A 12,153-nucleotide genomic window follows, 5' to 3' on the forward strand; every position below is an offset into this window, starting at 1 on the left:
ATTGACTCACCCCTTCAAAACTGTTGGGCTTTATTTGTGTCCATATCTGTGCGGAATTCGTCAGCAAATTGATCATCTACAGCTGATCAAAGCAACAAGACCTGTTTCTGAGTCTCGAGATGCATCTTATTTGAATTATTCCTCTCATTTTTTGCATCTTGTGTTGAGTTGTTTTGCTTTGTAGTACTATTGGACTGGGATTTAGAGTGCTATGAATAGTGCAAACAGAACCTAGAACAGTTAGAATCCATGCTGTCTGTGTGGGAATACGTAGGCCTGCTGTTTCTGACTGTACTGTAGAAAAATCCATCTCTACCTTTTACGTCATTCTGCACTCCCAATAGAGAAAATTGAGTGGTTTTGCTGACATTGAAAAAAGTGAAGAAAAAGTACTTTTTAAAAGTATGAAACATCTTCAGACTTTTTTACTTTGGAAAAAATGTCTCCTATCTTTTTGAATGATGACCAGAAAAGTTCAGCATATGGAAAAAAAGTTCTCTTTATGCAGCTCATTATTTAAACCAGACTGGCAATCAGTCATCTTCCAGCACTCCGACTGCCTAATGCATTTCATCAGTCTTACTGTTTGTTATCTCCACACTGCTTCATCTATTGTTAAAATCTCAAGCGAGGACAACAGCAAACAGACAACCATTTACACTATATTTTCCTCAGCTGTAGTGCAAATGACTGTTAGTGATAGATGTATGTTTAATATGTACAGTATATCTTCAGATGTACTGGTAGTCTCCCCCAGTGCCTTTATAGATGAATAAGCTTCGCTAAAGTGTCCTTCTGGTGAAAAAGAGACTGGGGGAAAAAAAATATGGAGGGTCTGCTGTGGTGCCCCTTTTTGTAAAAAAATGTTAATGTGCCCTCAAGAAATGTAAAGATTTGTGTTGTGTTGTAATGAGTGTTTTTCCAATGGAAAAGACTTCTAGGAAGTCTAAGTCTTCTAGGAATATGTTGTACATCACAGCATTTGGGCCTGATGTTGTACAGTAGTTGCTCTTTTTATTTTTCGCCCCTGACCTTCAAACAGCCTAAGCCCACCACTGGTCAGATGGACAAAATTAAAACCATTGTTGGGGACAATTTCCTAGACAGGGATTTACACTAATCCTAGACTACACAGCATTTTTTATGGAAATTTTTCATTCAAAAAGAAATATGGTAACAAATAGGTTTAATCCCTGTTGGGTAACTGATCTTGTATTAGCATGATCATAAAACATAATTGCTTTGGTGCAAATAGTGATTATATGCTCTGTGTATGTGATTATATGCTCTAAGTGATGTTTTACAGGGTGAACTCTGGTGTCTGGTCAACAGGGAGTGCCATAGAGCTACAAATACAACACTGTCGTTTGTGTGTCCAGACATCTCTTTTAGTGGCTGGACTTTTCTTCTCACATTTTAAACAGTTTCTGCACCTTTACCAGTACTTATAGTGATTTGCAATCTAGTGATTTCATTGACCATTATATCACAAGTACAGACATCCCAAGTTGCAAAAGTTGATTTCAGGGAGGTTACCCTACCTCCCTGAAATCAACTTTTAATTAATTGAAAGTGAATTAATTAAATTAATTAAAATTAAATTTAGAGTATTCAGAGGTGAAATTATTTTTATCTTTTTTCTTTTTGGAAGGCCCGGCCTCTGCTTTCCTTTCTTTTTTTTTGGAAAAAAGCCTTTTTTTAACAAAAAATGACAGTTACAATATCGCAAAAAAATGGAAAACATCAAAAACATTTCATAACATATTACAATAATTATTAATATTGCCTCCACCATGATCTGCTTTCTCTCACTCACTGAACAAATCCCGTCCGGAAGGGGGGAAAACACTGCCCGCCCACACTAAAAACTGATTGGCTGTCTCACAGACTCTTTGCAGAGAACAGGCCAATCAGAACCCTCTCTGTTTTCTCTCTCTCCTTCCCACACGCGATTAGAGAAAAAAAAGTCTGTCGCCTGTGTGCGCGTTTGGGGCACTCGTTCTGAATTCCAGGAGATTATATGTGACTCGCGGGCATCAGGGAGCCACTACCCAAATGCAGGAGACTCCTGCAGCTTCAGGGAGACTTGGTTTGTTTGCAAGTACTTGATACTGAACTTGAATGTGATAAGCAGTGTGGGAGGAACTAATGTCCTACACAACAATCTGATATAGCACACATTTCTAATCACATCTACACTGTACAAGTGATTGCTCAGTTCAAAACAAAAACTTACATAAAGTAAAAAAAAAAATGACATAAAATAGAAAAGGGCATTCCCTGAAAAAACAAACAATGGTTACACTACTTAAAGGTGTCCTTCTGCTAAAATCCACTTTTTTTTGTTCTTTGTGAAATACTATAGAGTTGTATTTGCATGCTGCACGTGAAGCTCTTCCTCAACCTCCATTGTTTGCAGTAACTAAAAAAAAAAAAGCTCAGAAATACGACTGGATCAGAAAAAACACAAGGGTCTACATCAGCTTGTAAATTAGTATTCATTGCCTCGCCCACCTTGGCTCGTAACCACCCACAGACAGAGCTGAACCTGGTCTGCAGCAGAGCTGACACTGTCTCGTCAACTAAAAAGCTTACAGCTCTGTTTACGCCAGCTAGTTAACGTTAGCTATCTTGTGTAAGTAACTGTAGGTTTCCACGTTTAACAGAGACCTTAGACATACGCTAGGGAAGCACGGTTTGACAAGGTCGCACAACTCAAGAGACCACTTCTTCAGAGACCACTAATCCAGTAAACTAAAGCAGGGTTATACAGAAACACCAGAGCCTTTTTTTTCTTTACAAAAATGTCTCATATGGCATCCATTCATACTAGAGACCACAACTTGACATTAAAATTAAGGAAAAATGTTGGAATGAGACCTTTAAGTGGTTCCCTCTTCCTGGCAGTTGCTATGCTGTCGCCACCTGGTTGCTGTGGTAGTCCATGTGGTTTCTATATTGTTGCTTACAGCTTATAGTCATCAAGGGGAAAAAGAACTCCCAAGGGCATCAAATAATTCTACAGGACAATGTGTCTGTGACACAAGAGTGTCTCTATATCAGCTGAAACTCTGTAGAAGGAATGCAACAGGAAAATGGCCCCAAAAACCAGAGCAACCAGCTATTGATTTAGTCTTTCCTATGTAAAAAAAGAAAAGAAAACTAGTAATTTAAGACTAAAATAATTGTAATGCTTTGCAAGGCAACCATAATAATGTGTTTTGTTCAGCTCAGTGCTACACGTGATGTTATACACTTCCTGGCCCCCTCCCAAAAAAAATAAACCATCTGTATTTAACTAAGTAAATGATGTGGTGTTGATGCTGCAGTTGGTCTTCAGGTCTAGGTTCAGCAACAGTATGTGCTGAAAGAATGAGGTCAGCTGACTACCTGAATATACTGAATATAGAGCAGGTCATTTCACCAATGGATTTTTTCTTTCCTGATGGCACAGGTATATTCCAAGATGACAGTGCCCGGATTCATGGGGCTGGAATTGTGAAAGAGTGATTCAGGGAGCATGAGATCATCATTTTCACACATGGATTGTTCACCACAGAGTCCAGAACTTATCCTCATTGAGAATCTTTAGGATGTGATGGAGAACACTTTTTGCAGTGGTCAGACTCTACCATCATCAATGATGCTGCAAGATCTTGTTGAAAAATTATTGCAACACTGGATTGATATAAATCTTGTGACATTGCAGAAGCTTATCGAAACAACATATCCTCTCTCTCTGTTGTTAATGTGTTTTGTTTACTGCAGGTTTTTGTATTGTATTGTAAATCTTAGTCTTTCTACCTAGATATTTTGCACATTTGAATTTTTGCACTTTAAATCGTGTAGTTTAAGTTTAAAAATTTAGCTTAATAATATTGTGTGAGCAGACTGTTGTTTCAAGCATTTCACTGCAGGTCATACTGTGTATTACTATGCATGTGACAAATCAATTTGAATTTGAATTTGATACCCAACGTATATTAGAGTGTGTTACCTTTTTTTCTGGCCAGGCAGTGTATTTTGTAGGTTATCTTTTTTGCAGTATTAAATACTGGCTGATCCTGATCGTACTGTGATCTCTTCTGTGAGTAGCAAATCAAGGTGATTTGACCCGATATAATGCTCTGTATTGTTCTGGAAACTGTCTTGTTCTTGTAATTGACTTGCTGCTGCTGCCCAATTCAATGACCTGGAGGACTGGAACCCTTCAAAGATTACACAGATCTAATCAGTCTCTCTCCAGTCACTCCCAGTGTACTACAGTGGGTCAAGGATTGCTGTTCACCCGCAAGTAATTCTCACTGAGGTGCGGGTGCTGGATCTGTTGGAGAGGTGGGAGGAAGATGCCTGTGGGCCTAATTGCTGGCGGAGTGGAGGGAAATGGAGTGCTGTAATGCTTTTACTATGTCCCACATTGGTGCAAGTGACTTATCTCCTTTCTCCATGATCACCCCTGCTTCATCTATAGACCAAACTGTACCATAGTGCATAGTGAGCTTCTGACTGTAATGAACGCTATGGAGAACAGCAGCAGTGCTTCAGAGGAAATAAGCCTAGACCTGCTGGACCAGCATGAACATCATCCTGATTATCTTCATGGAATCACAGTGGATGAGCAGACTAGAGATCGAACTAAGGAGGATTCCTTGTACAACGGCAAGAAGGGGCTCATTGAGGATAGGGACCCCAGGGGAGTCAACAAGTGCCTTAAGGTAATTCTTTATTCAGCTGTTTGTTTAGAGCACCAGCTTGAATGAGCTAAATAGAAAAAATATATATATACAGGGGTTGTACAATGAAACTGAAACACCTGGTTTTAGACCAGAATAATTTATTGTCCTGAAGGACAGTTCTGGTGGAAACAGGAGAGTTGAGGTGCACATTGAATTCTGCCGTGATTTGGGCAGCCGTGGTTTTATGTTTTTTGGATACAATCTGGGTTAGCACCCGAACATTCCTTTCAGACAGCTTCCTCTTGCATCCAAAGTTAATCCTGTTGGATGTGGTTTGTCCTTCTTGGTGGTATGCTGAAATTACCCTGGATACCGTGGCTCTTGATACATCACAAAGACTTGCTGTCTTGGTCACAGACGCTCCAGCAAGACGTGCACCAACAGTTTGTCCTCTTTTAGACTCTGGTATGTCACTCATAATGTTGTGTGCATTGCAATATTTTGAGTAAAACTGTGCTCTTACCCTGCTAATTGAACCTTCACACTCTGCTCTTACTGGTGCAATAATGTGCAGTTAATGAAGATTGGCCATCAGGCTGCTCCAATTTAGCCATGAAACCTCCCACACTAAAATGACAGGTGTTTCAGTTTCATTGTCCAACCCCTGTGTATAGATTAGTTGGGTTTTAAACAATGCAATGCCTTTGTGAGAGAAACTATAACAGGTGATGATGTTGTATTGCCCTCTTCAGTTACATAACGGTATCACAGGACGTCTCCTTCATTTGAACCCATTAAATCCTCTTAGTCAAACTGTGTTGCTCTTGTTTAACCTCAGAATGCATTTCAGCAAAGTGCATTTTGATAGGAACTTAATGTCCTCTGCTGATCTACATGAGAGTTTATCCAATGCCTAGTGAATGCGTATGCTTTGGATTGATGTTACTAGTGTATCTGTATCAGTGCGAGATAAAAAAAAAAGGTTGCACAAATTTGACCCTATTTTTTCCTATGGGAAAAAACTATAGATATTTTCTGCCTGATAGATAGCTGTAAATTCACACATTAATACCAAAACACTGGAATTGAACCTGTGCCAATATCTCAAAACCGCAGGAGGAGCTATGGGTTCTCCATCATTTCAACCAATTAAATCCTATCACTCTCACTCATACTGGGTTTCTCCTGTTTAACCTCTGCATTACACCACAGTGAATTTTGATTTGAACTAAATGTCCTCCCCTGACCTACAGTGTTTATCCAATGCCCAGTGAATGCTTCAGCTTTAATGAAAAGTCCTGATGCACATGATTGTTAAATAATGCTTCATTACACTTACAAAGCACTTTGGTTAGCAGTTAATGTCAATTCATTAGCATGTAATTACAGTTTCACAGCCCGGAATACACACTGGAATATTCTGACTCACCCAATTTAACATAGGAAAATTAAGAACATTTCACTACAGTGATGATGGAGATGTCTCTGTTATCGTTACCGTAACACAGTAATTAACCTTTGAAGAGCACTGTTTAAAGCTCCAATCAGATGCAGGCCCAAAAGTTGCCATACCACAGTTTTCATACGAAACCTACAGTTTTGTTGTTTGACACAAAAAAAATATATTTTTACATATTTTGAATCTGTCAGTGATTCTTTACATTGTTGTAAAATATCACAATGAATAGACAACAGATAATAGAAATGTGGCAATTTTTCCTATATTACATTTTAGAGTTTTTTAAAAAACAGAGTTACACTGTAAAAAAAAAATATTAGTGTCTTCAGCTTAAAAAGTAAAAAAAAAAAGCTTCAAAAGCTGTCGTAAAGTTTTAAGTTGAATTCAATTGGATTTACTATTAACTTTAACTCAGGACTTTATATCTGATTTGGCTTTGGAATCACTGCAAACTGATTTGACTACATAATACAACTTTCAACTTAGCAATTCAAATTTAAAATACAGATAACTTCTTAACATTAGTTAAATTCACCTTTTCCAATAATTTAATTGAACTTTGCTATGAGTTAAGTCCGGGGGGGAGGGGATTCCTGCACAGTTTGTGTGAGTGAAATGTTGGATATGACAATAAGTTTGTACACATACCGTAATTTCCCAGCTATATATTTACACAGAAAAATCTTACAGAAACTTAAATAGGCTACGTACACAAAAAACAGTGCTGCGACATGGCTGATTTAAAGAATACACTCTACCAGGAAAAGTCACATTAGCAAATTTGCTACCAGTAGCCTAGCCTATATTACGCTTAGGCTCCGGTTCCCCCTCTGCAAGACATCTCCTCTGCAAAACACACAGCAGTCTAGCCTTTCCAAACCCCATTTTAACACTGCTCCATGCTATCATGCCATGCCATGCTGGCAGATACATGCAAACGATTTTGGTAAATTATTTCTCACCGCTTTTCATCCAAGCTTTTCACTTAGCTCGGAGCACCACTTCAAATGCAAAATTCACGCTGATGTTGAGTGGCTGCAAATACTTTGCTGTCCTGATGAGTCCGGGAATAATTTACATGCTTGTTTTATTTAAAACTGTTTGGGTGAGTAAAGCACTTTTGTTTATTTGTCGTAAGCTGAGATTTCCAATGTTTTGATAAAACTAAAACCCACCATTAAAAAAATAAACTCTTTATATAAACCGCAATGTTCAAAGTGTGTGAATAAGTAGCAGCTTATAGCCCGGACATTATGGTAAGTAAAACTCATTCACACAGCAAATGAGAACTTGCTCTTATAGCCATCAACAACAAGACAACAAACAAGGTTTGTCAACTCTTGCATAAAATGTAACAGAAATGCTCAAGTATTCTTTACAGTGTAAAAGCTACACTAAAATATGATACAAACAGTGTTTTGTATCAATAACTAACCCATTGTTTCTACCTAAAAATCAATAATAAAGATTTTAAAACTGGCTCTTTGCCATAATGGCAGAGAAGAATTACAGTTGGTTTCTTTGCTGCATAGTAAAATATGATTCAGTGCTTGTTAGCTGTAGTTTGAGTTTTGGTTTTCCGTATGTTCCCTCAGGTGAACTTTGAGGATGTAATAGCAGAGCCTGCTTCAGTGCGCAGCTTGGATAAGGTGTGGCTGTGGAGTCATGCTCTGTTTGAGGTGTCCAGGCTGTGGATCTACCGGCTCATCTCTCTGCTGCTGGCGGTCCCTGTGGCTCTGCTGTTAGGAATGCTGTTTGCCTTGCTTAGCTGTCTGCACATCTGGTGAGTTGGATCACGCTTGTCAAAATTAATTATTGTGGTCAGTATCAATATAACCTGGCTGTGGTGTCCACAGTTTATTTCCTTTAAAAGTTCAAGCTATTTAAACGTGTACAGTAATTCCCTCTCCACCCTGTCATCTTTGGATAACTTCGCCCCTTTAAGAAAATGATCTTTAACATCAGTGACATCTCAAACTTCAAACTGTTTTATTTTTTTAAGGGACTGAAGACAAATGCTTAATGTTTAATGATTAATAATATTCATTTAACTGTAAATCATATTGTCACCACACGTTTCACACAGCTGTCCACCCAGTCCTGATAGAATATCAATATTTTTCACAAAATCTAAATATACAGTACCAGTCAAAATTTTGGACACATATTCTCATTCAATATTTTAAATGTATTTCTTGATTTAATTTAATTTAAGAGACACATATGTAATTTTATGATAAACAACAATCAACAAGAGTCCTCCACAATCCCCTGATCTAAACCTGATCAACTGATCTGGTGATGTGGGATGAGCTGGAGCTTCACAGCGTGGAGGAAAAGCAGCAACATCAGCAGCTGTTCAGCACAAATCTGTGATCAAAGATACATGTAGTGCTACATTAGAATAATCTAAAGAATAAAACATATTCTGGTTTGATTACAAAATATTTCTGCATGTGTTTTTTGTAAAGCTTTAATGTCTTAAAATTTAAATTTACAATGCAAAAAATCTTATAAAAGAATGAGGGGTGTCCAAACTTTTGACTGGTACTGGATCATTTAATAATGAACAATGAACAATTCAACACTCATCATGGCTGCTACATTTATACATCCTTCAATTGTTAATAAAAATAAAATTAAAAGTTTGAAAATATTATTGCAGTGTAGTATGATGTTTCGTGAAAATAATGACTAGTCAAAAGAATAAAAAATCTTTGTCATTTTTGATAGTTTTGAAGCTAAAAAAGGCACAGTATTTTGATAGTAACCCATTAGCATTGTATTTCAATATAAAATTATGTTTTAATGGACCAACAAAAGTGGATTATGAAATTATGAAAATGTTTATTTTTGTCCCATATAATGTGATGTCTTCTAAGTTACTGCCAGAGCAGGAGCATCATTCGGTATCTTCAGGAAAACTAACCCTAACCCTAACCCTCTCCTAATACCTCACCATACCCAACAAACTAACTACTTCTAACCTCATTTCCTTCTTCCCCTTCTCCTTCACTCCTCTATCCCACTATTTCCCTTAGCCTCCTTCAGGCCATGTTAAAAATGTTTTTGCTTTGGGCTTCTACGTCCTCTATTGCTAAATGTACAACATTATTTATAAGGCGCTTTGGATAGAAAAATGTCCGCTAAATGCAATATAATGTAAAGTAATGTCCAGTAATGTGCAGCTGATCTCTCCTCACAGGCTGATAATGCCCAGTGTGCAGCTGCTGCTGATAAACATGCACTGGGTGAAGGTTGTATGGGCCAGTGTGCTGGACCTCACCATCTCCCCCTTCTTCAGCAGTCTGGGAAGATGCTGCGGGGCCATAAATATCCGCTGGGCCAAGGACTAACTCTGGTAGTTACAAGAACTTATACAAATCCTCAGTAATAGCACAAACTCTTTTAATAATTCACACTGTTTCTGTAATATCTCCACTGCTGCAGGGCACTGTAATAGCACACAAGCAACATATTCAAATATATTTTACAGTGGAAACAGACATTGTGGGGTAATTTGGCTTGTAGTCAGTATGTTAGATTTATTTGTTTGACAGCCAAAAATATTCTAGAACCCATGCCATATGTAGCATGGTGATGTGCTTTATGTAATAGGAAATTAACAAAACAGAGTTTAAGAACCTGTACATTTTTATATAGCTGTAATTATAAGTGCTATAAAATCAGCCAGGTTAGCTCATGTTGTTCAAGCTAGTTATGCTGTTTTTCTGTTTATTTAAATGTGATTGTTTATGTAGTCTATACGCATGATCAAACTGACTGAGCTAAACAACCAGTATGACCTGCATTACCAAGCTGGTTGACCAGCATAACCAACATTACCAAACTGCTTGACCAGATGACCAGCACCACCTTGCTGATCAATCTGCATTACCAGCTGGAACCAGTTGGAACCAAAATGACCAGCATGACAATGTTTATTGACCAAAATGACCAATGTCACCAAGCTGGAACCAATTGGAACCAAAATGACCAGCATGACAATGGTTGTTGACCAAAATGACCAATGTCACCAAGCTGGAACCATTTGGAACCAAAATGACCAGCATGACAATGGTTGTTGACCAAAATGACCAATGTCACCAAGCTGGAACCATTTGGAACCAGAATGACCAGCATGACAATGGTTGTTGACCAAAATGTCCAATGTCACCAAGCAGGGTGACCACCATGACCAGTGTGACTATGCTGGATGAACTGTATGACCACCATCAGAACGTTGGCTGACCAGAATAAACAGACATTACCTGAAACAATAAAACATACACTGTGTTCTAAATCAACATTCAGCATAGGATAATGTTTGGATGACCAGCTTGACTATAAAAGACTAGTTTATACCATCTAAAACCTGCAAAAAAACCCCAGCTAAAAACAGCAAAATTGACATTTTTTACACTCTTTAAAAAGCTTGTAAATGAGATATGAGTGCAAAGAACCTCCACATTAAGGGGGCATATTATAGCAGTTAAAGTTAAAAAAGGTCTTTGGGCTATACAAAACATGTTCATGAAGTTCTTTACACAAAAAGACTCTCGCATTAAGAGATCTCACCAGCTCTATTTTTTCAGTCCATTTTAGAATAAACCGTTTAAGGTCTTTGTCACATTTAAGCAAATGGGCAAAGGGTTTACTACATGCTAGTGTTAGCTTGTGCTGAATGCCAAAAAATAAATAGAAAGCAAAATAGAAGAACAAAACTCATTATTTGAAATTACGTACATGTACATCTCCCTTATCTGCTGACTTGCCCCAGACAGTGGGTACAGATCCCTCCCTCAGGTGATGCCTGGTGCTTGCAAAACCAGCAGACTGAAATGGTGGATCTTCTTCAACTGATCTAGTGGGTGGGGCTCTGATGAGGGTTGATAAGTGAGGGGTGGTGCCACTGTGGTTCTTTGCAGGTTTTTGGCTCACAGAGAAAGGATGGATGTTTTTTTGTGCATGTAGTGTTTAGATGAGCAGTAGAGACCCAAGTGGAAATACAAAAGCACACAAAAAAATAAGTTTTGCATAATATGTGCCTATTCAATTTTCAAACAATGCATGCTTGCTTATTCCCAACCCAATAAATCCAAACCTGTAAACATGTAGAACGCTGTATTTGTGTGTTACTGAGTGTATTAATATATCTACTCAATCTACCTGTTTAAATAAAAGTGTTATCATAATGTGTTTGCTAAGACTTATCATCAAATTTACTTTATGTTTGTGTGTTAAGCAAAACAATTACAGCTAAAGAAATAACACTGAATAAAACATCTCAATAAATACCTTAAGGACATGAAAATTTGATTTCCCTGCCGTGTCTTTCAGCACTTGATGAAATGAAAGACATTGCATTGAATATTAATATTATAATTTTTTCTCCAATGGAAAATCGGGCTGGTGACAAAATGGCTTTGCAGTTACTGAGCGAATCAAAACCCCTAACAGATTATTTATAACTGCGTGTTTCCCAGCTTGTAATTCAATTTTCATAATTAGGCACATAAATCTTAAAATTCATTTCTGTGTGAAGACTCTGCACATGAATCAAAGGGTGCTGAAGGATGTCAGAAGGATTTACAGACGAGAGAATAAAATGGAAACATCTATATACTGTATATCAGTGTACCTCTCCATGTATTCATCTACTCACTTGATTTGACCAGAATCTTACGTAGAATCTTCAGTTCAAGAGAAAGTTTAAAAGTTCCATAGAACAAATTTAAAACTCATTAACATGTATATGGATCATTATAACATTAAAGTGTGGCTATTGCCTAATGATAATAAAAATCAGTGAGCTGTGGGATCTCCTGCTTTGTCTTTTAAATCCAGGCTGTACAAAATACATTGGTTTCTGTGTTTTATTTCCTGTCTATCTCAATCTAAACTGGAGGTTTTTGGGGTGCAAAATAAGACAGAGCATTTTATAAAAAGACCTTTTATAAAAGCTATAGTTCTAGCTGTTTAATAATAATATAAATGCTGAAATCTTTTTTTTTTTTT

The 12,153-nt window shown here is 37.5% G+C and overlaps 1 protein-coding gene across 1 annotated transcript; it reads left to right on the forward strand.

Moving 5' to 3' along the window:
• The first annotated feature begins 4,200 nt into the window (after positions 1-4,200).
• Positions 4,201-12,153, forward strand: LOC103023460 (caveolin-2-like). The gene is made up of 3 exons (XM_022675715.2): positions 4,201-4,715; positions 7,731-7,918; positions 9,341-12,153. Exons 1-3 carry the CDS (start codon positions 4,512-4,514, stop codon positions 9,489-9,491), a joined length of 543 nt encoding a protein of 180 aa, XP_022531436.1. The 5' UTR covers positions 4,201-4,511; the 3' UTR covers positions 9,492-12,153.

The sequence above is a fragment of the Astyanax mexicanus genome, chromosome 5, assembly GCF_023375975.1.
Source record: "Astyanax mexicanus isolate ESR-SI-001 chromosome 5, AstMex3_surface, whole genome shotgun sequence".
NCBI classification, from domain to species: Eukaryota; Metazoa; Chordata; class Actinopteri; order Characiformes; family Acestrorhamphidae; genus Astyanax; species Astyanax mexicanus.

What these genes read in the sequence shown, in the direction of transcription:
- LOC103023460 (XM_022675715.2), top strand. Translation starts at nt 4,512, where the DNA reads ATGAACGCTATGGAGAACAGCAGCAGTGCTTCAGAGGAAATAAGCCTA. An exon ending in GAGTCAACAAGTGCCTTAAG is followed by an intron (nt 4,716 to 7,730) that starts GTAATTCTTTAT and finishes ATGTTCCCTCAG; the next exon opens with GTGAACTTTGAGGATGTAAT. An exon ending in CTTAGCTGTCTGCACATCTG is followed by an intron (nt 7,919 to 9,340) that starts GTGAGTTGGATC and finishes CTCTCCTCACAG; the next exon opens with GCTGATAATGCCCAGTGTGC.